Source organism: Rhipicephalus microplus, chromosome 1 (genome assembly GCF_043290135.1).
Source record: "Rhipicephalus microplus isolate Deutch F79 chromosome 1, USDA_Rmic, whole genome shotgun sequence".
NCBI lineage: Eukaryota > Metazoa > Arthropoda > Arachnida > Ixodida > Ixodidae > Rhipicephalus > Rhipicephalus microplus.
The window spans coordinates 232,901,362-232,927,859 of NC_134700.1; the positions used below are offsets into that span (position 1 = coordinate 232,901,362).

The window sequence follows — 26,498 nt, forward strand, 5'->3', positions numbered from 1 at the left end:
TCTTTCTCTCTCTCTCTCTCTCTCTATGCGTGTGTGTCTGTGTGTGCACACGTGATATAAGTTCTGTATTTTAGGTGCGGGCACAATATCAATATGAAGATCTGGATAGAAATAGTCATGAATTATTATTATTTGGTCTCTTCAAAGACGTCGACCCACACCTTAACGCTTGGCCCAGAGTGAGAAATGTCGCATAGGCTGCAACTCGTTCGCTGCTTCGCATAAAACTGATTCCCACAGTGCGTGGGATCAGCCCAACTTTTTTTTTCTTTTTTACTTTCATGCTGTACTTACTCTGTTACGACTTGAAACATCCTGGATGCAGTTGGCTAAAGCACAGAAAGCTAGTGAATTCAATTTAGTGAATGCTAGTGAATTCATTTTAAGACCACTAAAACATTTACCAGATGTTAGGAAATACACCACTGTATACATGCTTCGAAATTTGCACACGCCGAGTAAAATGCATCCCTCGGCATGCCCTCCTCACTTCCCGTGGTGCTCGTCACGTGGTAATGTCACCTGTCCTTCTCTTCACTGCCCACGGTGCTGCATCACGTCACGTGGAAATGCCAGGCCATAAAACTAATACGGAATCCCACGGTGCAGCGATGGGATGCGCCAGCGAGAACACGGAAGATTAACTGAGTCTGATCGAACGGGTCCGCGTAGCGGCTGCTGCAAGCGGAGCCCCACCGGTGTAACATGGGCATTTTTAAAAAAATCGCGATCAGTGCCGATCCGGATTAACCACGACCCGGATTAGGTGCGGCTACACGGTCACTTTTAATCGCGATCATGGCCGATCGGGATAAAGGCTATCGCGATCTGCGCACTGCGATCTGGCTGACAGATCGCAATTTTGTGTCGTCTGCGCCCCCTGGCCGAGCTTGTTGAAAGCAAAAGAAACAAGAAAATCAATCAAACATAGTTGCTGTAAAAAAAGTTTTTAAAAGCTTGACATTCATTCATAAAAGAAATTTTAAGTTGTTTCAATATGTAAAATATCTGTAACATTGCACATTTCGAGATTTGCAATGGCCGCATGTAGTTATGGGAGAAGCAGACGACAAAGTTCAACTCTCGCACCACAGGAGCAGTTGGAGCACCTCGAAGCAAATCGATCATGAGTGTCGCCAGCTTTTAGACAATGTCACAGTGTACGCGCACTTCGTGGTCAAATGAAGAGACCTTTACAGTAATTGACCGCTGGCAGAAGCAACTGGGAGACTTGAGGCACCAGAAATGAACCTCTGGCGTGTACAACGAGATGGCTATTTCGCTGCGACTGGACGGCTACTAGCAGATATACCATCAAAAATAAAAGTGAAGTTTAAAGTTATCGCGCAGCAATGCAGATAATTGCAAAAAAAAATCTACCGAATGATGGATTTATGAAATTACTTTTGTAGTGGCACGCAAAGTTTTCGATGTTCGAGGGATACTTGAACGAAAACGATTTGCTGATAAATCGCTTTATTAAAACACCGTAAGCTGAGTTCTGTCATTGCCATGTTTTACAGCACGCAAGTGCCACCTGGTGCATTTCAGCTGACCCAAATTCGATCCAAATTAGCTTGGGCCGTCTACCAGCGGCCATAAAAATCATCACGATAAAAGAAAAAAAACCCAATCCCGATCACTCTGATTGCGATTAACAGTACCCGCGTGCCACCAGTATAAAGCCTACCCCCTACCACCGCAAGCCAAGAACCTCTGGCCACTCCGAGCTCCTACGCAGTGAGTAAATACGTTTTCACTACCACCATCAGCTGGGATTACGAATTTTTCCACCAATTTGGTTGTGGCTAACGGGGGAGTTTTGACCCCCTCCCACGCCTAGCCGTGCGTGGCTTTGCCGTGTTCGGGGAAAAGGGGATCCTGGGGGTTGAGCCGACGCTGGGTGATTGGACCTTTAAGGCCCCCCGGCAGAGGCAACACACCCCTTTGACCCCGGCTTCACGTAGACGGCACCCCTGGGCTGACCCACCCAGGGGAAATCGGCAGTCGCCTTTTCCTGTCTCCCCCTCACATCTTCGTCTTTTCTCTTACTTTAAATCTTTCCTGTCCTCTACTCTCTTCCGTTGACTTCCGTGTTTCCTGGCGGCAAGGGTTAACCCTGTGTGGCTATCCTACCTTGGATACACCATATTCGGTTATAGTGGTGGTGTACAGCTGGCGTCTGCAGGGCCTGTGCTTCCAGACTCTGCAGCGTCCCCTTGTAGGACTCCATGGTGGGTGGCTGGCACCGCTGCCGAAAAGAAACCTTTTCTTATGGCTAGTTCCTTCCCCCCACTCCCTGATCGCCCTCAGAAAAGACGGCGCACCGATGAAGTCTTTCAGTTTTATGGTCACCAGAGAGTATCCTTTCCTCGATTTCACGTTGTCCACGCTGACACACCCGGCAAACCAGTGAGAACAATTTCACCTTTTCTTGTTTCGAAGTCTTTGACAGAAATCTTTGGCCCAGGTTATAAAGCATCGGGAATGGCAAGTGGTGACCTCCTGTTGGAGCTCCGCGACCAGAAACAATATGAAAAATTGTCTAATCTAGTGAAATTTGGAGATACCAAATTAATAGTAACCCCACATCGAACCATGAACACCACCCGTGGCGTTGTCTCAGATGATGACCTGTTAGGGCTGACGGAGGCTGAACTCCTGGAGGGTTTTAGCGAACAGAATGTCATCAACGTGAAACGAATTAGGATGAGGCGTGATGGCAAAGAAATCCACACTAAGCACCTGATACTTACTTTTAATTCAAGTGTACTGCCCGACTCCGTTGAGGCTGGGTACATCAAGCTCCGAGTGAGGCCATATATACCGAACCCTCTCTGATGTTTTAAATGCCAGCGATTCGGCCACAGTTCTCAGAACTGCCGAGGCCGCCTAACTTGTGCGAAATGCAGTGCTGACGAACACACATCTGATGCCTGTGAAAACTCTCCTCACTGTGCGAATTGTAACGGGGAACATGCCGCATACTCACGGTCATGCCCAAGCTGGAAGAAAGAAAAGGAAATTGTTACGATTAAGGTAACACAAAACATTTCATTTAGGGAGGCACGAAGGCAGGTGTCCTACCTGCCAGAAGCCAGCTTTGCCGAAGTGGCGCGTCAGGGGGCAGCGCCATGACGGCCCCCGGCGCCTGTCTGGCACACGCGTAGTGCGCCGGCGGTGACGCCTTCTGCCCCCTCGGCGGTTGCAGCCAGTGCTTCTCCGCCATTGAAGAAGGACCCACCAGCTTCCGGGCTGGGGGCCGCGAAGGCCTTGTCTTTAGAGGCGAGGCCCTCAAAACAAATGCAGCGCTCGCAAGAGCGCGTGTCCAGCGCCTCGCAAGAGGCAATGGACACTACACCGAGTGTGAGGGCGCAGCCACCGCCTAGGGATCGGCGCGACTCTGTCGACCGATCCAAAAAAGAAAAATCTCGTGTCACGGCCCCTGGAAAGGGTCCGTGAGCTTACTTTCCATCCCTGAGCACAGAACACAAAATACACCTAAAATGGACACACAAATACTACAGTGGAATGCCAGAGGCCTATTTAAAAACCTAGATGATATCAAAGACTTGCTTAATGACTATCAGCCAAAAGTGTTCTGTGTTCAAGAAACTCATTTAAAGTCGACTCATGTGAATTTTTTGAATCAATATGTGGTTTTTCGTAAAGATCGAAATGGTGGCAATTTCTCTTCTGGAGGTGTGGCCATCATTGCACAAAGAAGCGTAGCATGCCAGCACATTGTGCTACAAAGCTCTCTTGAGGTTGTGGCTGTTCGCGCTATTCTATTCAACCGTCTTATATCTATCTGCTCGATCTACATAGCCCCTGACGAACCATTCAATAAAACAGAGTTCGAAAAGCTTATTGATCAGCTTCCAGAACCATATGTGTTAATTGGAGATTTTAATGCTCACAGTTTGCTATGGGGTGATACCAAATGTGATGCGAGAGGTCGTGCAATAGAAAACTTTCTTCTCGCATCCGGAGCCTGCCTGCTCAATAAGGCAGAGCCAACATACTTCAGTACCACACACAATACGTATTCATGCATAGATTTAGCCATTGGGTCACCGTCACTCCTACCTTACTTAGATTGGAAAGTTATTAATAATCCATATGGAAGTGACCATTTTCCAACTCTTTTAGCAACAAAACAACGGGATGACCGGCCGTCTTATCCCAAAAAGTGGAACTTTCATGTTGCAAACTGGGTGAAATTCAGAGAGCTATGTACACTACACCTCGAAGAGGTAGACCATTTGGAAGTAGAAGAGATGGCCAACTATATTTCGGAATATGTTCTTACTTGTGCAAAAAAGTGCATACCGCAGTCCAGGAATGATAAGGTTAACGCAAAGCCATGGTAGAATCGGGAGTGTGAAATTGCTAAAAAACGGCAAAACAAAGCATGGAGGGTTTTTTCTCGCTACCCAACAGCAGAAAACTTGATAACCTTTAAACGTTGCAAAGCGAATGGCAGGCGTGTTCGCCGTATAGCCAAACGGGAAAGCTGGACACGCTATATATCCTCAATAAACTCCTACACAGACGCCAGCAAGGTTTATAATAGGGTGCATAAACTCAAAGGACAAGGCCCAAATCCCTTCCCTTTGGTGAATGACTGCGGTGATACAATAGAAGAACAGGCAAACGCTCTTGGCGTACACTTCGAGAAAATGTCAAGCTCAGAAAACTATACCACTAAGTTCTTACGCCACAAAAGCATAGCTGAAAGTGTACCTCTGTGCCGGAACAAGCCTCGATCAGACGGATACAATAAACCACTAACAGTATATGAACTGAAGCTCGCCCTTGGTTCCTGTGGGAGTTCTGCTCCTGGTTCTGATACAATTACTTATGAAATGATCAGAAATCTCCCTGATGAAACCCTAAACTGCCTTTTAGCTCTTTACAACAAGATTTTCAGTACCGGCAAAATACCCTCTGCTTGGAAAGAGGCAATAGTACTACCAATCCTTAAACAGGGCAAAGATCCCTCTTCGGTAAATAGTTACAGGCCTATCGCCCTCACAAGCTGCCTACTCAAAGTGTTTGAAAAAATGATTAACCGCCGCTTGGTCTATTACTTGGAGTACAATGGCATATTGGACCCGTGCCAGTCTGGTTTCCGTACAGCTAGATCCACAACCGACAATCTTGTCCTCCTCGAGTCGTATATACGTGACGCGTTTGTTCACAATCAATACTGTCTGTCTGTTTTTTTCGATCTTGAGAAAACATATGATACTGCCTGGCGATATGGAATCTTGCAAGATCTACTGTCTTTCGGAATATGTGGCAGGTTGTTTACCATCTTAAAAGATTACCTGTCTGAAAGGAAGTTCCGTGTAAGAATAGGTACTGTGTTATCGCGCACATTTCTTCAAGAAAATGGAGTGCCGCAGGGAGGAGTATTAAGCTGCACACTATTTATAGTTAAAATGAACTCTCTTCGCTCTGTTATTCCACCTGCGATATCGTACTCTCTATACGTGGACGACATTCAAATTAGTTTCAAATCGTGTAACTTGACTCTATGTGAACGCCAGATACAGTTAGGTGTTAACCGACTTGCAAAATGGGCTGACGAGAATGGTTTCAAGTTTAACACTGACAAGACTACTAGTGTGCTGTTCTCGAGACGACGAGGTGTGCATCCTGACCCCTGCATACTAATGAATGGACAAAACATAGTCATCACGAAAGAACAAAAATTCCTCGGTGTAATTTTCGATTCCAAACTCACCTTCATCCAGCACATAAAACAGCTGAAGTTAAAATGTCTCAAGACCATGAACCTTTTAAAGATTTTATCGCATCAGTCGTTGAGGACAGACAGGCACTGTCTCATATCTCTGTTTCGAAGCCTGGTTCTGTCACGCATAGACTATGGATGCATAGTATATCAGTCAGCTTCAAGGACAGCACTGAAAATGTTGGACCCTGTATACCACCTAGGTATCCGTCTGGCACTTGGTGCCTTCCGTACCAGCCCTATTCAAAGCCTTTATGCAGAGTCAGATCAATGGCCACTAGACTATCAGCGCACGTATCTAGGAGTCAACTATGCAGTTAAGATCATGTCTCTGAAGCAGCACCCATGTAAAACACTTATGAACGATGTGTCTACTACCCAGTTATACCTAAACCGTCCTTCTATCGCCCCACCGTTTCCATTGGCAATAAGACCTGCAGTAGAAAAACTTGCAATTTTCTTCAATGACTTGGCGGAAAGTGACCATGTCGAACACATCCCTCCCTGGCAGCAATGTCCAGTCACTTGTGACTGGTCTTTCAAAGACATCATAAAGGAAAATTGTCCAAGTGCACTTATTCAGCAACATTTCTTGGCCCTTGAACACAAATATCGTTCAACCGCGTTCTTCTCTGATGGCTCAAAATCTCAAACATCTGTATCTTGTGCAGCCTATGGACAAAAGTTCTCGGACACCAGAACCATGCATACACATACCAGCATTTTCACAGCGGAAGCCTATGGTATCCTGCTTATTATACAACACATTAAACAACACAAGATACAAAAGTCTATAGTGTACACAGATTCTTTAAGTGTTGTCAGGGCCCTGTCTTCTGGCAAGAACCCTACTTTCAGCAAGAACCGCAAGAACCCTACTTTCAATAAGCTCCTTAACGAAATCTATGCAGCCTACAACTTAAAACTTTCTATTGTTATTTGCTGGGTTCCAGGTCATTCTGGAATTGCGGGCAATGAAATAGTGGACAAGAATGCACGAGAAGCCGCTGGTCGGCAAACCATAGATATAACCTCTGTTCCGGGTGTAGATCTAAAACCTGTTGTACGTAGAGGTCTACGCAACCACTGGCAAGCTGAATGGGACAGAGAAGTCGACAACAAACTGCACCTTGTAAAACCCCAGCTGAGGAAAGTTATCCCCCAAAAACTCAACAGGTTCGCTGAAGTCACTCTAACACGGCTCAGAATAGGCCACACTTATGCCACACATGAACACCTTTTGACAGGCACTGATCCACCTACATGTATACACTGTGGAGAGAGTCTAACCGTTGTGCATGTTCTCATACAATGTCCTGTGCTTCACCAAGCACGACTGACCCATTTCAGGGAGCTCTATCGACATCATATCCCACTTCATCCAGCGCTGTTTTTATCACTTGATGCAGTGGTCGACCTTAAGAGACTTCTTCATTATCTTGCAAAAGTGAAATTTTTAACAATGATATCATTCCATCCTAGGCACCAGCTGCGCCTCAACTGTGAGGTACTGCCTGGTGCATAAAAAGTATGTCTGAGCCTTCGCAGTTCTTGCTCAGGCAAGGACTTCAGCTGCGAGGGTCTTGGGCCTTGCAGACTAATTTATCAGCACAGTTTTCAGCCAACAAAATGAAGGTTTTAGCAAAGTGACATTCCTTTTTTTTTAAACAAAGTGACATTCTTTTAAATATACTGCATTTTAAATGGTTCGTAGATATTTGTTTTAATATTTATTCATGTTTTAATCATTTGTTTTAATTTTTAAACTAATAACCGAATTGAAACAACACTTGTACTGGCCCTCTTTGGCCTTAGATGCCCTTGCGCCAATAAAACTTAACGTAATAATAATAATAATAATTTGGTTGTGGATTATTAATTGAGTTCCCCTTCCCCGAGCGAACTGGAAGTAAACCCTCTACTTATAAATAAAAAACGCATACCATCTTCTCTCGGCACTTTCAACAGGAATCGCGTTGAAGGGTACCTATTTGTATACAATAACAAAAGAACTGCATTTTTGTAGGGGCGAGAAAATCTGGGTGAAAGCATTCGCTGATTGACTGTGTCGGAAATGCTTTGTATTCTCAGAACATTCTAAATCCTAAACATTTCTTTGTGTACTACAAGCACTTTTGGTATCTATCTATCTATCTATCTATCTATCTATCTATCTATCTATCTATCTATCTATCTATCTATCTATCTATCTATCTATCTATCTATCTATCTATCTATCTATCTATCTATCTATCTATCTATCTATCTATCTATCTAGCCGCTTACGTCTGGGTGCTTTCGTGACACCCCCCCCTCCCTTAACTTGGCTGGAAGCAAAATAAAATTAGTACAGGAGGGTAAGATGGTTTGATAAATATGACGCATTGGTCAATACATGAATGTCACAATCCCGTCACTTACGTCGTCAAACACTTTCCGCCAGACAGTGGCACATACCCGCAAGCGGGTATGTGCCACTGGTAGGCCACAAGTGATTAATACTTAGTGTCTACTTGGAACGGCAAAAACACACTGATTTTTTCTACTGAACGATATCGCAGTAGGTCATTAACTGATGAGACCGTGCTGGGCCCTTGGCCAGACACCAACAGTGCAATTGTGGTCATAAGAGCGGTTATAACCTTTTTGGAAGCAACTGGACTATATGCGTGGCTATAAAGTTTGTCTCAGCTAGAAAGAATACTACATACTCACCTCTCTATCTCACCATCGCCATCCATTATTCTTTCTTTTCCCCTTTCCAGGGGCGGCGCCAGGGGGGGGGGGGCAAGGGTGGGCTGGAGCCCCCCCAAAATTCTCGCCTGCCCCCCTATGCCCACCCAAGTGCCCGGAAGCATATATTGAAAACCTAGTAGGAGCAGAGCTAGCTTGCCCCCCCCCCCCCGGAGGAACTCACTTTTCGTGGTTGCCCCCCCCAGTAAAAACATCCTGGCACTGCCCCTGCCCCTTTCCCCTGCCCCAGTGCAGAGTAGCAGGCTAGAGCAAGCTATGGCTCAGGCCGACCTCTCTGCCTTTCTGTAAATAAACCTATCTCTCTCTCTCTCTCTCTCTACATGGTTAATTGTAACACGTGACCGTTAAGGAAAACCTGACACAGGCAGCGTCGACCAACAAATTCAAAGAATAAATGTCAGGGTCCCAGCAGGAATTAGACCCCAGCATTCTGCGGGACAATAAATTATTCTACCAGAGAACCACGCCTGCCATGGTGTCGGAACTATTTTTCAAATATACCGTAATGTTCGTGACACGTCAATTCTGATTTCAATGCTGGCTATCCACTTTTATAAACATTACATGTGTGCTTCCCAATGCTATTTACCACGTGCTTACAGGAGGTTTTCATAGGCCTAGAATGGGAACAGTTGAGGATAAGAGTTAATGGAGAGTACCTGTTAATGGAGAGTACGGGGGTTAAAGATATAAAAGTTGAAATCAAGAAGAGGAAATGGACATGGACCGGGCATGTAACGCGTTGACAGGAGAGTAGAGACAGAAAGGGGACAGGAGGGGGAGACAGAAGGTTAGGTGGGCAGATGAGATTAAAAAGTTTGCGGGTATAAATTGGCAGCAGCAAGCACAGGACCCATTTAACTGGCGGAACATGGGAGAGGCCTTTGTCCTGCAGTGGACGTAGTCAGGCTGATGATGATGATGATGGACTCCTATCTTATAGCCGTCACGTCGGGCTAACGTTGATTGTAGTTAGGTGACATTCGCTGAAATAGATTTATGTAGCAGTGTCCAGGGCTACCATGTTCGTGAGCACTAGCGCTTCATATCAGCTTATCGCACCTGGTGTTCCTAATACTCACGTTCCTGTTGGCGTCGTTGCGCAAGTGCAAACAACTGGTTATGTAAGCAGCTGCAACTGGTCAAGATACGTCTATGCGTGCAACATTTGTACATACATTTATCGCCATTTCATGGCGTGTCGATCAATAAAAATATTACAACACAGTCACCTCCCTTCTGCGTGCTTCGATTAACGTCGATTCCCATGGTGCGTGGAATCTGTCAAATTTTTGTTTATGGTATATCAACTAGCCGAGAAATCACACTTGCCCTCCTTCTTTTTTTTCCCCTTAACGGCAATCGTTAAAATGACATAAAGGATACCGAAAAGTGCAGCCTTTCCATGGCTTCGTTTGCTAAGGCGGGGGCAAGCGCAAAAACAAAAACAAAAAAAATAGGGAAGATTTATTTCTCTCATTTGTGTTGAACGGTAAGTCGGCCTATACTGCTATCACCGTTATTGCTTTGCCAGTTTGCCGTGAAGAAAGGAACACATGAAGCAGGTGGATTTGTCAGCGTCGACTAAGGCTGCCTCGCCACGTACGTGCCTAGCGCATCATCCTTTATGGCACAATTTAGAATCGCTGGTTCTAAATTTCACAAACTGTGACGCGAGTTTCGCTGCGTGGGTATAGCGGACTGATGTGCTACAGCGAAACGAAATGCGTTCTTATATATGTAGCGATAATGCGCTTTCGACGCGGCCATCTGATCTTGATGCGTTGCACACACAAGCTGGCAAACGTTACCAAGCGAGTCATACGATGACAGAACTGCCACACCATGGTGTCAGGTCAGCATCGAAATCGCCAAATGGTAAGCGTCCTGCTCCAAACAGCGAATATGCAAAAAAAAAAAAAAAAATCACGCTTCGCGATTGACGTGATTGGCTTATCTGATGGCAACACTGTGGCGCAAACATTCAACTGGAGTGTTGGATCAACAAGTTCGTCAGGTATCTAAGTTTCTGGTAGCCGTATCCTAATTTAGCGTTGCGTTTCAGCCTAGTTCTGGCCATTTCGCACGCCCAGATATCGCCTTGCGAGCGCGATGTCTGGCAGTCCGGTCCCTAGATCTGCTATCACTGTGAGCCCACCCAGTCGGTGGGCTGCGGACGCCGTGGCCTTCGTCGTGAAGCATTCGAGAGCTGGCATAGTGCCTCTCTGCACCAACGTTGCCGCTTTACTGGAACAGCGAGATCGGTAATCAACTTTCGCACGCAACAGCACTAAATACGTTTGTTGCATCGACGCCGCACTGTCTTCACCTGTAGTTTAACTGTTCTAGGCTCACTCAAGAAAACGAGGCTTTAGGTCGTGAATTACAGGCCTGCAAGTTAATGTCCGCACAGGCCGCAGATGCTAAGACAGTTGCAACCAACACGCATTCACCACAGCACGACCACAAGTAAGTGTATGTACACTATGGTAGTTCTGTGCAGCCCGCTCGTGTGGTTGTGTGAGGTCTGGCTTGCTCAGGACCAGGGGCCTAGCCATAAATCTTTTTTTCGCAAAAGGGGGGAAGGGAGGTTCAAAGATACTTTATGTATGCTCATGTATATGTTTGTATGTGTGTGAATATATATATGCAAGCAAATTTTTAAAATTTCAGGGGGGGGGGGGGGCATGCTTGATCTATGACCTCTTGTTTGAACCCCCTCAAATTACCCCCTTGGCTATGCCCCTGTTCAGGACTTTTGTTATGTAGAGGAGAATGAAGGACTGGCAGTGTCAGGCTCCTCTGCGATGAGGTGGGGAAGGGGACGTGCTGTAGATGGTTTGTGTACAAACCATGTTGCATAAAGTGAAGACTTTAAACACTTATATATTGATGTAAATTATGCTGTCACATATTTTCAGTAGCCTAATTTCTAGAGAAATATTTTACGTCGATCTCATCACATTTTAGTGTTCTGGCTTTTCATTTCTTTACAGACCACGTGGCACAGAGCACGCTGCATCGGCAAGCACTTTTGAACTAGCAACTGTAAGTGATGCAGAAAATTTTAGCCGTGGTATTGCAGCTTCTCTTGTGAACACGAAGAAGAAAGGGGCTATTTACACACTCAAGGTGATGCACAAATATCGCCCATTTCGTGGTACAAGTGCTCTAAATGTAAGAAGCAGTTGCTAATAACTTTTCTAACCCTTTACTTTTGAAAAGGTTCTGGAGCAGTTGCATCAGTTTGGAAACCCTTGGGTGCCCTTAGACAGCTGCCTTTGTGAAGCCTGCAAATCTTTTGAAGGAACAAAAGTGTCCCCAAAGGCTCTAACCTTCAACCTTCTCGACAAAGGCCACACAGCAGTTATTCGAAGAAAACTGTCGGGAAAGATTTGTTATGTTGGCCACCTTGACACCAGTGCACCACACTGGATCTGGCTTGGTCTTGATCTGCCTTATCCTGGTTAGTATTAGGTAGTTGAGAACGATTAAAGTCCTATGACACAGAATACTGAGTATGTATTTTTAGCACTACATGTGATAATGGTTTAAGCTGACCAACAAGCAAACCTCTGCAATAGCCAAGTTTCATATGAGAAAATATTAACCCAGAATGGCTTAATACAATTAACCACTGAGTTGTATAGTCTTGCAATCATCGTGGTCTAACTGCTAGTTGAGGATTATAAACTTCTAAAGTGTTTTTTATTCACATGCAGAAGTATCGGTGTAATTGATTAACATTGTAGTTATAATAGCCATTCTTAGCTTCTTCTTTATGAGTGAGGCTAAAATATATTTTTTTCTCTCTATTGATGGCAGTGGGATACTGCGATGGAAAACTCGGTGGAAAAGCGTACTTTGAGTGCAGGCCAGATCACGGAGCATTCTACAATGTTTCAAGTGTAACAGCAATAATAACTTAATGGAGCTTACAGCCAGGATGGAAACACCTTTTCGAATCATGAGACACGACGGAAAAGTACGCAATGTGTGGTGAGAGGAAATATCACACTTTTATTGCTGCATTGTTTCACTTTGATGAGAAATGCTTTGTACATCTTTTGTACAGATTGTTTTATTTACACATTTGATACTGTTAGAAATCAAAAGTTTTTAACTCAGTGTGCACATGCTCTTTCTTCTCTGCAGGGAGTGAATATGAAAGTTCAGGGCCCTGAGAATCCTTGTTATGTACTCTTTTCTTGCACATATGTTGTGTGCAGTGTTGTCTTGAATAAATAGCTTTCTTTTTCATCGGTAACCTTGTTTAACTTTCTGCGTGTCTACGTGTGATTTTTTGGTGTTGTTATGTGGGCATTCAGTTGAGGCTGCATTCTTGCTTATTTTGTAGCAAGGCTTGCATTGCCAATTAAAAAAACTGGCTTTGGTCACAGCACAGTGTGCTCTCCACAGCCAATTCAGTATTTTCCTCAGCTGTCGTAGCCTACCAAAGTATGGCACACGAACGGCAAGGATAACACTGCTACTAAAAGTTCTATAAAAGCCCTAATTACTTACTTTATCACAGTTGTCAGGATAGTACTAGCTGGTGTCATGGCTTGGGCATTTGCTGTATTTCATCTGCATTGCTTGTGTAGTGCCATGTTTGCATATTTGGTTAAAGGCAATTTGCAAAGCAGTGGTCTTCACTCCACCACTATTCTTCTTTGATAAACCTGATTTCCGCACAAAGTGGGCAATGTGTCCTTGAACATGAAGGAGGGAGGCAAGAAAGCTCGGTGTGTGTGTGCTTGCTTTGAACATACACATTGCAGCATGGCATAAAAAGCTGCAAGGACGGAAACAGAGAGACTAGTTGTCCTGTACTGCTTTCACGCTAAGCAGGACCAGACATCTTACAACCTTGTACACTTGACGCCATTGTAGTTGTAATGATCACGTGACTGAATTTGATGATGATATTAAACCCTTACAACGCTTCAATGTCTCCGTAGGTGCATTATCTGTCTTGCGCAATAGCTTGCGAAAATCAAACACGCCCGGTGTTTGCCTGTTTGGGGATGGTTTGGGTGAAGGTGGAGGTTTTCGTAGGATCTTCTTGAACTGGTAGGGACCTTGGTTTGGGTCACTTTCTTGTGCTGTAGGCATCTCACAATGGACTGGAATGGTGGGCTCACTGTAAGAACAAGACAAAATAACGGTGTAGCGGTAGCCTGACACCTTACACCATGTCAAGCTACAAGTGCTAGCTGTGCTCACATTTTGTGGTTCTCTTTGAGTGAGCCTTCTTGCCACCAGGATTCCACTTCAACAATCGTTGGCCTGGGTCCACTGCTTAGGCTGCTAGAGTTTCCAGAAGCTGAAAGAAGCAGGCAGGCATGTAATATTTTTGATGTTAATCAGTCTTTAATACAAACAGCTGCAACCTGCAAGTACTACTTCACTGGCATTCATTTGCGATTTGGGAAAAACTGCAACTCACCCGAACTTGCGTCCATCTCTTGCTGTCTTTTCTGGTCTACATTGACTCCGTTAACTCCATTGCGCAACTCCCTTGGTGCCGGTTTCACAGGAACCTCTGTGGCCAGCATTTTTCTGTGTAACGGCAAAAGTTTTACTTTTGAGATAAACGAGACACTTGTTGTTAGAGTTAAGTACCCTGCATCTACATTTTGAAGCAAATGCAAGCACAGGCTGTTGTACCTTGTTAACACATGTTACTGGACCATTTGACTTATAATACTGTATAATGGACCATAATTAACTATGGCTACATTTTGTAAATTGATATAAAATAAGGTGGGTCCAAGATGAGTCCCTTAAATTCAATTATCATGAACACAAATTAAGCACACACTATGCTATTTGAAGGACCTAGAAATAATGCTGATGTGTCCTGTCATGTCAGCTCTCAAAAACAAATTAACGGTGTGGTAGCGGTGCACTCCATCTATTGCACTGGTGCTATGAATGTTCATAAATTTATATGCCAGTGTTGATATCAGCAGAATGCATGGATACTTTTTCAGTTATCCTCTTGCTGATATACAATAATGTTTCTTTTTCCCTCAGGATGGGAAGACATATATGCGCTCGTTCTCATGAGGTGATATTCTCAATGAATTTACTGTATATTTTGAATACATTTTTAGACCTATGATAAATGTGTGCAAGAAAATGGGCATTTTATATGGATGCACAGGAGCAAAATATGAGCCTTTGGTTGCTTTGTTATTTATCACCTTTGTTTAACATTTCATTTTGTATGGGGCACATTTATGATGAGCTATACAGTTCCAATTTGGTCGAGTGTGAAAAACTTAGCACTTGTTTGCTAAGACATTCTTGTCAAGAATATACAGTATGATGCAATAAGACACTTAGAAGTGGGAAGTCCTGGTCTTGATTCATATTGGTTGGAATATAACTACTGTAACGCTATCCTGTTACTCTGTTACACTGCAAGGGGATTATGTTATGCTGTCCTTATTTCATTTTGCATTATACACAGCACATTAGCACAGCATCAGACATCCTTGTTGGTACCGCTTTCTTTCATACTTTGCAAGCAATGCTTTGAAGCTGTGGAAATCACATAAGAACCGCTCTATGCATTTTGCACTGCAGCTTTTTTTTTCACAAATATATGAAACGTGTGACTAAAAAAGCAACTATACTACAAGTACTACAATTGTGTATGTAAGGTTTGTCAAATCATGTATCGTACATGTTCGCGTTTCAAGTTTGCAAGCGTTTGTGACGGTCACAGCTGGCAGAGCCACACCACTCCACTTGTATGGCCTTAAATATACACTAAGCATAGCTGCATCTTTTTTTTTCTTTTGAGCGTAATACACTGTTTTCCTAGCAATGCTAATGAATATGATCATAAGATCGAACGAACGTAAGTTTTTGTCTAAAAATTTTGTTGAATAGCTCACATCAGTGCTGGTTCTAAATGGCTGGTTTTATTACATGATAGCTTTTTTTTTTTACTGTACCTGTCTTCTGCAGGGAGCTTGTGAGTACAGAGGTCAAAGTTGTTGAGATGCAGAGGCTTCTTTGGTTGTGGCCTTTGTTGGTGCTGGTGGTCGTGATTTCTGCAGCGACCATTGATCCTTCGCTCGCTTGGCACAGGAGTTTCGTCCTGCATCATTGAAAGCAAAAGCAGCATGGCCATAGTTTAGTAAGCTGCCTTTTCTTGCTTCTGTAGGAGCTAGACAGATTACCAATATTAATGCAAGCATCTGCGAAAATGGACTTGCGGGTGATAGTACTAAGCACTGTTAGTAGATTGATGAAATATTCTATCACTTTAGGAAAACTTGTGTGAAACTCACTTTGTGTAGGTCCCTGCAGGGTTCATACTATACAAGTACATTGCTTTGAGACAAGCGTCACGTACCGCAATGGTTTCACCATTCCTGGTAGACAGGCCAGGCACTTGGTGGCAGGTCATGATGAGCTGTGTAATGTTCGTGTTTGGATGCGCCTTCTTTAGACATCGATTCCTGCTGCTTGGGCAGTGGTGCACCTGTGAGAGCAGTGATGCATGTTCTTTTTAATAGTGGTAGACAACAGCAATAAATGATCAGTTATTAGACAGTTCTGGTTACAAAGCTGCAGTAACTTGCACACTTTCTTTTCTTATAAGTATTCATTATTACACAGATACCATGGCATAATAGGGAAAATGCTAACTTTGTCTTGTTGTATAGGTGCATTTAAACATGGCATTTACATACATCAAACCACACAGCGAGGTAAAAATGCAGTCGCGTCACCACGTAGCCATAGCATGCTGCAGCAGAGTAGGGCTGAGAAACCGCTGCTGTCTTACCATGGCCTTATGTATATTACTTTGTGAGAAATCATAACTATAACTTACATGACCAACGTATGTGATTATGCGTTTAAATTATTAGCATACTGTTCTTGTTTTTCGAGAATTCTACTTGTAGAAGAGCTGAATTTTGCTGCTTATGGGTGGTACATAGAGAGAGAGAGAATTTATTTACAGAAAGGTAGAGAGGTCGGCCTGAGCTATAGTTTGCTCTGGCCTGCTACTCTACACTGGGGAAGGGTGACTGGGGAGTGAAAGAGTGATGAATGACGATGGTAAGGTAGAGAGATGATATGTTCTTATTAGACTGGGTAACTCTACAGACGTGCATCTAGTTCAGTGGCTTCTAAGAAAGCGATGACGGCTCGTATAACCACATGTGTGCTGCTGGCGTCAGGCCAAGGACTTAACACAACCTCATAGGTTAATGGTCGACTAATATACGGCCAATCGAAGATATCAGTTGCTGACGTTCGCTTCCATATGCTGGACAGTCGCAAAATATATGCTCGAGCGTTTCTGGCAACCGACAGTGACCACAATTGGGACCTGTGTCATTACAGCCAATCAAGTGTGTGTAACGTCTCGTGTAAGCCACACCGAGGCGAATGCGGTGGATAATGCATGAGATGCTTCGCTTTGACTTGTGAGGCATACGGAACTTCATTTCCGGGTCCCATTTGTGCAGCCGCTTGTGCTGGTGTTCTGGTTTCTGCCAGTGCTCTAAGATGGAGTTGCGCATTACGCGTCGAAGTAGGGTGTTAGTATCCTGTCGAGAAAATGCGATGCACACTTCCGGGCACTATTTAAAACTCTCTTAGCTTGTGCGTCCGCCTCTTCATTGCCCATTATGCCACAATGAGCAGGTATCCATTGAAATGTTACATGATGTCCATTTTTTGTAGCAATGCCAAGAAGCTCTGCTATTTCAATCGATAAAGTATGATATGAACCTTGTCTCATGAAACCATCGATGGTTTGAAGAGCAGCTTTGGCATCGCACAGTATCGTCCATTTACGAGCGGGTTCTGTCGACATGAAACGCATTGCCTCCCGAATAGTAACAAGTTCTGCGGCTGTTGATGTGGTCTTGTGATCTATCTTGAAACGTCGAGCTATCTTCATCTGCGAGATGACAAAGGCTGTACATAATGGTACACAATCATTGTTTTATTTTAGCTGCCAAGCTGGAACACAAAAGAAGAGAACAGATAGCATTACTGTGTTCACACTGTATTTGAGGTGGTAGTTGTATGCAGTAGTAGTTTATATATGCAGAAATGCAATACATTCACACTTTGTATGCACTTTTATGTTACGGTTAAAATATTACTAATTATGCAACAGTTGTGTAATAATTGTTACCGTTTAACGTCCCAAAACCACCACATCATTATGAGAGATGCCGTAGTGGAAGGCTCTGGAAATTTTACCATCTGGGGTTCCATAATGTGACCTAAATCTAGGCACACGAGCCTCAAGCATTTTTGCTACCATCGAAAATGCGACTGCTGTGGTCGGCATTAGACCTCGCGACCTGCGGGTCAGCAGTCAAGTGCCTTAGCCACGAGACCACCGTGGCGAGTTGCAACTGTTGCATGGCTGATGGTTGAGTGGCTGTGATACACAGGGCGGCCATGTATTGATGGAGACATAATGCAAATATGTTTGTATACTTTAAACGTATATACCTGACCCAGTCTAATCAATATTAGTCCAGTGTTGCCCACTTCAGCATGCCTCATGGCATTTTCTCAAATCATGGTTTTGTCTTGTAGAACCTCAAAATTTATTTTTTCACGTTGCATAGCCCACCGCATGGTTTTGAACCCTTTTGAATTCATTTTTCACAATGCATGCTACTGAACAGTTGCAGTGCCTTATATCACACCGACTTGCCAGATATTTGAAGTGCGTGGGATCAGTTAAAATTTGTAGATTTGGCAGCTATTGATTTCTATGAACTGAACATCATCACACAAGTACCTTCTGGCAAAAGTCTAGTATCTTGAGGCACTTCCATGTGGAACCATTTGGGTCGACGCACTTGTGATGTGCTGCTTTTCTTCTATTTGCTGCCTCCTTATTCTTCTGGATCTTCATTTGACCTGCAGTTGTGAGTGCAATGCCAATGGAAAGACTGTAGATGGCACATTCACATTACTTTTACAACAATGCTATCAGTAATTGCACTGATAATGTCATCAAGCAGAATGCACTACCACAGTGTCATTGCAGTGTCACATTAAAATCTTATGCGTTATGGCAAAACTTACATCGCTGGGCGACCAGGGCAATGGCAAGTCTCCTCTTCTGCACATAGCGCTTTGCGAGCCACCTCCGGACAGCTGACTGTGCAATCACTATTTTCCGTATTTGCTGCTCATAAAGTCGAGAAAGGTATTCCACATGGTAGTACTTCAGGAATACCTGCAAGAAGTACACGGTCATGGAATTACCTAATTTAATGTATGTTCACAACAGTGAAGCATTGTTATCATATGCTTGCATACTCGTAATAAAAAACTCGATGTAGCCGTGTGCAGAGGATTTTTCACAAAAGTGTCTAATAACTTTTGAGGATACTTCCTTGCGATGTCAAGGCATCCAGCAAGTGCAGTGTTTGATCTAAGCTATAGACATTGTTTTCTGCATGAATGATAAATAGTTTATAAAAGTGATATCGCCGGAGGGTTATTGTTTGACATTACTGCCCTCTCCTAAGAAGTACTTTGGCTTGGGCTAGCTGGTTCATATACTTGATTTTGAACGGGCAGCACAATTACACAGAGAACAGTCCCTATTGTGTTTCTTTTTTCTGCGTATTTGTGCTGCCCTTTCAAAATGAGTGCCCTATCCTGACCTTTATTACGATTGTGTGTGGGTCATACTAGGCAAGAATTGACCATCACCATAGTTTTCTGCATAATCTGCAGGTGTGATATAGTGGAAAGCACGTGAAGGTGAGTTGAGTTCACATCTGTAGAGGAAGTGGTTGGGGGGGGGGGGGGGAATGATAATGGCAGTAGGAGTCTGGAGACAGCTCTGCTCAAGGCTTAACGAAGGAGTGGTCACAAAAGGACACAGCACTTGTCCACTCCCCAACAAGCAGTCTAACAAGTTGACTAACCCTTTGATACAGTGCAGAAGGCATGACAGGCAAAGTCAACATAGTTTTTTTTGTTTCTACCCAGGAGTTGACGGTGCAACACTAATGGCTTGTGGCGAAAGGAAAGCTTACGGCATAAGTTAGATCATGTGAGCCTGCTGTGACACTTGCTGTAGCCGGTGGTAAAGCATCAGCGTCAATGAAGTGGGGAAGGGGGTATAGGGGTATAGAAGGGTCTAAGCCCTCTACTCGAAATCATTTATATATTGCGTGTATATATATATATATGTGTATGCACAGACACAAGGGGATCGGTAGAGTTAATCAGCACCCTCCAAAAAATGTTTCCGGCTACGCTTTTGATGCTCAACCATTGGGAGATCAATCAAGGTGCATTCCCGTTGTGTGTGCTCAAGCAGTTGGCGCCAGGAGACAGAAGGTAAGCGTGCACTGGAATACAGGTATGGTGCGGCGCGCTACCTGTGTCTATAATCGTGTGCACAGAGGGGCAGTGTGGGGGGACCTGAAGGGGGTGCCAAGTGTGCCTTATGCCTTTACTAAGTCGTACCTGTCCCGTCCTTTTTTAAAGAGCAATGTTATGAACATGCAGGTTTTGACAATAATGGTAGGCCGAGGACCACTGGTGTTGCATTTCAAAAGCCGCTTAAAACCTATTCTTACTCACAGAAAGCTGGAAACTAAAGACGCAGGTCGTTGCGAGAAGCACTTTAAGCTTTGTTTTCATTTTATTGCGATAGCAATTATATGGACAAACTGGGCTTGTTTTTGCCGTCGCCGTCATTCCCGTATATGTATATGTAAATATATACGGGGAAGAATGCGCTAGCCTCCTCTTTCTGCGGCATTTCCGATGGAGGCGGAAATGTTGTAGGCCCGTGTACTCAGATTTGGGTGCACGTTAAAGAACCCCAGGTGGTCAAAATTTCCGGAGCCCTCCACTACGGCGTCTCTCATAATCAAAATACTGGTTTTGGGACGTTAAACCTCACAAATCAATCAATCAATCAATCCTCTTTCTGCGGAGTATTTTCGGCCGGGGTCGTCTGCGCGCGCGCTTACCTCGTGAGCGGACAAGGGGAGGGGGGGGGGGCGCTTACGGTTGCCGTGCTATCGCGGCAATGATCAGCGTGCGCCTTGTGCCCCTACAGCAGGCGGGAGCTTCTAAGGGCTGCGATCTCAGGACACACACACACACACACACAAATATATATATATATATATATATATATATATATATATATATATATATATATATATATATATATATATATATATATATATATATATATATATATCTATATATATATATATATACTACGGTACCAAAAATGTACCTGGAGCGGCCGTGTTCTCTTAAGGCGCGTTTACACTGTATAGAGACACGACACCGATTTTGATTTTGATCTGCCGACCGGCTTAGGGAGTGTCTTTTGTTTTGTCGTCGTTCTATGTACACTGCAAAGACACAAACAGTCCGCCGATGGTCTCTCGAAGCCTCCGCCAGCGCCTTGTCGTGCTCACAGTCTTTCGTTGGCCAATTCTATAGTCACATGAGGCACGGCACACGTAGCGACACCTACTAAACTTGCACACCTGCGCCTCATTTTCAGCCATGCTCCCTGCTCTGTCATTTTCCCTCTCCGGCTACGCGGCGCAGCCCCGCCATAATCCAGGGCGTCGAGGGACGAGGGTGGGGATGATTGATTGATATGTGGGGTTTAACGTCCCAAAACCACTATATGATTATGAGAGACGCCGTAGTGGAGGGCTCCGGAAATTTAGACCACCTGGGGTTCTTTAACGTGCACCCAAATCTGAGCACACGGGCCTACAACATTTCCGCCTCCATCGGAAATGCAGCCGCCGCAGCCGGGATTCGAACCCGCGCCCTGCGGGTCAGCAGCCGAGTACCTTAGCCACTAGACCACCGCGGCGGGGCGGGTGGGGATGCACAAAAGCGAAGAAAAGACTTCCGTGGGGAGCGCAAGGTGCCTATTCAAACACCGTGAAAACCTAGGAGGGGGCATTGTTACCTCCCCCAAGATTTCCCCTTTCGTGGTCGTTTGAAGCAAAACATGGGCAAATTTTCACGCAGCGGCAGATCTCCCGACGACAGGTCGGCCTATGCGTTTTGCTGGCGCTTTCGGTCTGTCATTATTTTACACTGGGGCGACATGCTGTCTTTTGAGGCGTAGTCGTCGTCGTCGACCTAGTGTGACCATTGTTACGAAGGCGCGAGGCCAACACGGTCCCGAAGGCGCCACTGCTCCGAACTCCGCCGCCAAGGTCACCAGCCGTTTGGTAGCGTAGGTTTCTCAGCTCGCGACTGCTTCTGCGCAGAGCTGATAGAAGAGCGCACGAGACGACGGTGAGTTAAGGCAAGGTTTATGTACAGCACAGAAATGAGGCGTTACATATTCGGCACTAGGGCCGACAGCTTAGGGACTCGAAGAGCCGAGATGTCTTCTCTCACGCATACGTCGGCTTCTCTCTGACGCATAGAACAAATGCTGGCGACGCGCCGCTTAGCTTTTTTTATAAGCACCGGGAGGACCTTTTTCGTTACCAGGTCCAACCAGAAGCGCCGCTGGCCGTGATGTCAGAATCCTCCAACGGGGACCCGCCGCTGCGCGTGGTTGCACCAAAGGACAAGGGATGTTGCCACGCATTGCGTAAGCCTAGCCAGACTGGAAGGCGCCGATTACTTCATCGGGCTCTAGGGCTGATGGGGCTCGCTGTGCGTTGCGTAAGACAGACCGCCGCCGCCGCGTGATAACGTCGTTGAGTTGATCGCGTCAGGCGGGCTCGATCGCTGGCCTTGACACAGAATGCCTTTGCAGAGGCATTGACGTTCGGTGTGGACTCCGAGGCGTAACACCATGGAGTCTGGCGACTTCGTCGGCGGGCGCTATGTCGGCCGATGGTCTGCGTCTGTCTCGTGTCTTCGTCGGGGTAGTGTCAATGTCCTGTCGCTCTAGTGCAAACGCGCCTTTGCACCTGCGTTTTGTAGAGTTATGAGAGATCGGATGCTAGCCTTGCTTTGTAACACATTCGAATACGTTGCTTTCGCATTTATTGCTTCGCCCTTTTGGCGAAACTGACTTTTTACGACTCGCAGGTCGCGGAATCGAATCGCGGCTGCGGCGGCTGCATTTCTGAAGGAGGCGGAAATGCTGTATGTGTATGTGCTCAGATTTGGGTGCACCTTAAAGAACCCCAGGTGGTCGAAATTTCCGGAGCCCGCCACTACGGCGTCTCATAATCATATCGTGGTTTTGGGACGTTAAACCCCACATATCAATCGATGTGACTTTTTTGCATCCAGTGCAAAGCTTAAATCTTTAGTACTCGGCCAACGTAAAAAGGGGGTGGGGGTGCTGCAATGAGATCGCCCCCTACCCCAATTTGAAAATCCTGCGCTAGGCTATGGCCGCGTCTGCCATGTATCCTCTACGGCGGCCGTTTCGGGAGGTCGAGTTGGTTCATGGCCACAATAACGCGCGTGTTCGGGCAATGCCTGCTGTTGTAAGAGGGCCAAAATAGAGGATGAGAGGCAGATAGGAACGTCTGGACCTCCCGCAGGTGCGAGAAAGCGAGACGGTCCGCAACGTCACTCTGCGCACTACATGCTTACGATATACACTCACTGCGATTTCTGAAGGCTGCCCAAAGAAGTCCGACTTGTAGGCGCTCACGAAAAGTATCTTAAAAAACAAATTTAAATTCAATATAATAAATTAGGGGTACTACAGCACTACAGGTGGGGGATGTCATCACGCGTCAAAGCATGTGTCGCAGCCTCCTACATCTTATCCGGTGTAGACCGGCCGCGGTGGTTTCGCTTGCTCTTCCCCGCGTGCCTTATCTTGCAGGTAATCAGCGATGGGTGCAAAGGCTGGGCGTGTCGAGATGGCTGGTGGCATTGCGTGGGGTATTTCCGCGAGCCTAGTGTTTGAGGTCGTGCTATCTTAAGGTTGCGGATACGCGTTGCAACGAAAAGCATCGCGATATGTTTGCTCACCTATCTGATGTTTACAGCGCACGAGTGGTGCGATATTAGAATATGGGGATTCCTGTGCATGTGCACTGTCGTTCTTTATGAAAGGGAACACGTGAGCGCGTGGCCTGCGCTCGGCGGCGGCTGCCTACAGCACCGCCAACCGACAAGTGAAGGAAGCACGTTCGCTTTGCGCGTCATCTATGACCATATTAGCAAAATAACGAGTTATGGCCGGTCGACAAGCGATGCTAGATTGCGTTCCCTGATCGGTCGTGTGGCGAGCAATATCGGGCGATTACTGCAGCTTGTGCCGTGATCGCGAACTACGTTTGATATATTGGCAGTGGACTACGCACTGTAGGCGTGAGCAGAGAGAGAGAGAGAGAGAGTGAAATCTAGCGGCGCTTGTCTACCGGCCATAACTAGTTATTTTTTTCGGCAACAGATGACGCTGAAAGCGAACGTGTTTCCTTTTGCTGTCGGTTGATGGAGCTGTAGGCAGCCGCCGCAGAGCACATGTCACGCGTTCGCGTGTTCTCTTTCAGAAAGGACGACAGTGGACAGGGAAACAAATACATGGATAGCGTTGAAAATTCAAGTCTTGTTTCTCTCGCTTCGCGCCAAGTGGAATGCTTACCTTCGACTTTCCGATAGCGTAGTCGTCCATCTTGAGCCGCACGAGAAGTTGATGACACGTGTCGCGGTTGGGAACGACCCTCTCGTCGAAGGAGAACGCCAAGAAGCCGTACCTGAAATCGGTCATTGGAAGCACAAAGTTCGCAACGATTCGAGAATGCTCTTTGAAGCATTGGTGGAAAAGTTTACTCCGTCTGGACAAATTTTGCCATAAAACGACGCGAGTTCCTATGTAGTTCCCCAAAGGAGTGACTACGGCTATGTGACTCTGAAATGAAGCGATATGTTGCTTACGAAGCGACCACTGTTCATGCAGTTATTATTGTGACGTGACACAGTGACCAGTTCTACATAATTTTTTTATGGTTCATTGAAAATTAACTGTTCCGCGGTGATGGTTCAGAGTGAAACCTTTATTCTATGGTGAAACTGAAGCGTGCTAAATTGCATACTGCACAGTCTATATTTATACACCGTGCAGTATGTAACAGCACTGCATGTTGCACGTATTATCGCTAGGTACAATTTGGCGCTATAGGCACCACAATGTTATGGTCAAAACCTTCTGCAACATTTGTTTTAATAATTATAATCACATTGCGGCCATGATGCGAGAAGTGAAGTATGTACATACGTCCTAAAACTCTTGTGAGTGCAACTGACTGTGTTGGAAGGTACCGTCACTCACGTACAAATGGAGCTTACGCTGCAGATGCGCAGATCAGATTTCGACGACAAATGATTGTGCTCGTCGCTATCACATTACTTCTCGTCTAATTTTCGTTGGGCACAAGTATGCCCAATTAATGGTGTTGCTTTTTAACTTAAGCTCAATTGTTAACGTATTCTTCGCATCCTTGACGTCTGCGGGAAACTTGCATACAATCCACGTGACGCCTCTACACAGCACACCAGTGTAGACTGTCTGCGAGGCAATTGCTCCATTAAATATTGTGGCGGACATGCGTAGAGAATGCCAAGGCTTACAGGATCTGTCAGAGGCGCCAGTGCGCTTTTTAAAGGTGTTTCGAACATTTTTTCCAAGCAATAATCTAATGACACCAGTGACTACGCAGCTCCCTCCTGGCCGACCAACTTTAAGCCGTCCAGCAGGCCCGCGGAGCGGCCGATAGGCTTGGCCTAACGGTCCCGACGTGGGAGTCGCCCGCTGCGCGCTGACGCGCGCCTTGCAGGACCTCAATAAAGTTTCGCAACCAACCAACCAGTGACGAAATTGATTGTCTCACGAATTCATTGCCGCGAAATTTCCTCGAATACATCAAAAACGATCGGAGTTAAAGGTTTTTTTTTAGCACTTTCTCATTTCTCTCTCCGTGAATAGCGCGCTGCAATATACACAGGGAGAGATGACACGAGGGAATTGATTGATATTTGGGGTTTAACGTCCCAAAACCACTTCATGATTATGAGAGACGCCGTAGTGGAGGGCTCCGGAAATTTCGACCACCTGGGGTTCTTTAACGTGCACCCAAATCTGAGCACACGGGCCTACAACAGACACGAGGGAAATGAGCTACATCAGTTCCTCCGTTCAGATTCCTGTGTGCGCTAGTGTTGCTACTGGGTACTTTTTACGTGGCGCCGGCACATGGTGGGATGCTCATCCGATCCTAATTTATGGTGGCTATCAGCCAATAGCAACGATCAGCTGTTTTACGAGATGTGGCTGGCGCCCCGCTAACTGAAGTGTGTGAAGACGGTGTCTCTCTATGAAGAGAGGGCCCTTAAGAAAGCTTTTTGTGCGAGCAGAGGTTAGAGAGGGGGGGGGGGTACTTTGCACCGAGTTCTGATCGTGAGTGTCTCAGTGGGGAGAGATAGGAAGAGAGGTCGGGTGGGGGGGGACTGTCAAAAAACACTTCGCTTGCCTCGCCCTCTTTTTCTCTCCCCCCCCCCGCCCCCAAAATGGAGCGATGGGGCTGTATGGTTTGCGCTTACCTCTTGAGCAGCTCGGAGAACGAGTACCGGTGGGAGAAGCCCTGCTGGCGGATGTAGATGGTCTCGAGGACGCCCGTGTATCGGAGCTGGCACAGCACCTTGTCGCGCGAGAAGCCGCCGGCGAGCCGGTAGTCGTTGGGCTTGAGGCAGCGCACGAAGTGCGGCAACCCCGCGCTCATCTTCTGCAGCAGGTCCATGAGCGAGAAGCGGAACGAGGTGCTCGTCGTCTGCAGCGCCTTCGCCTGGCTCACTAGGCTCTGCGTGGACAGCTGTGCCGGCAGGGAGAAGCGCCTCTTAGTTCAGGGCCATCGCGACAGATAGACATGCTACGCTATACTTCCCGGAGACGTTTGCACCATACGCAGTTTACTGTGACGCAGTCAGCCCTTGTCTCTCGCGCTCCTTTCGAGGAGCATTTCCGGCAGCTCTTCACTTTTTATGGTTTCACGAG

The 26,498-nt window shown here is 45.8% G+C and overlaps 2 protein-coding genes across 5 annotated transcripts in view; one reads left to right on the forward strand and one right to left on the reverse strand.

Annotated features, from left to right (window-relative positions):
* Positions 1-10,387: 10,387 nt before the first annotated feature.
* LOC119159536 (uncharacterized) lies at positions 10,388-12,782 on the forward strand. The gene is made up of 6 exons (XM_037412331.2): positions 10,388-10,779; positions 10,865-10,984; positions 11,512-11,647; positions 11,741-11,981; positions 12,341-12,514; positions 12,671-12,782. Exons 1-5 carry the CDS (start codon positions 10,628-10,630, stop codon positions 12,442-12,444), a joined length of 753 nt encoding a protein of 250 aa, XP_037268228.2. The 5' UTR covers positions 10,388-10,627; the 3' UTR covers positions 12,445-12,514; positions 12,671-12,782.
* The window catches only part of LOC142761647 (myosin-IIIb-like), a 410,699-nt gene continuing 396,711 nt past the window's right edge, over positions 12,511-26,498 (reverse strand). For all 4 annotated transcript variants that reach the window (XM_075891600.1, XM_075891602.1, XM_075891601.1 and 1 more), the window contains exons 26-34: positions 26,048-26,316; positions 24,093-24,204; positions 18,602-18,755; positions 18,312-18,433; positions 15,888-16,016; positions 15,484-15,629; positions 13,965-14,077; positions 13,742-13,841; positions 12,511-13,658 (exon numbers count right to left, since the gene is read on the reverse strand). In XM_075891600.1, the coding sequence (XP_075747715.1) occupies positions 13,418-13,658; positions 13,742-13,841; positions 13,965-14,077; positions 15,484-15,629; positions 15,888-16,016; positions 18,312-18,433; positions 18,602-18,755; positions 24,093-24,204; positions 26,048-26,316 (1,386 nt within the window). In that variant the 3' untranslated portion in view covers positions 12,511-13,417. The remainder of the gene's footprint in view (positions 13,659-13,741; positions 13,842-13,964; positions 14,078-15,483; positions 15,630-15,887; positions 16,017-18,311; positions 18,434-18,601; positions 18,756-24,092; positions 24,205-26,047; positions 26,317-26,498) is intronic.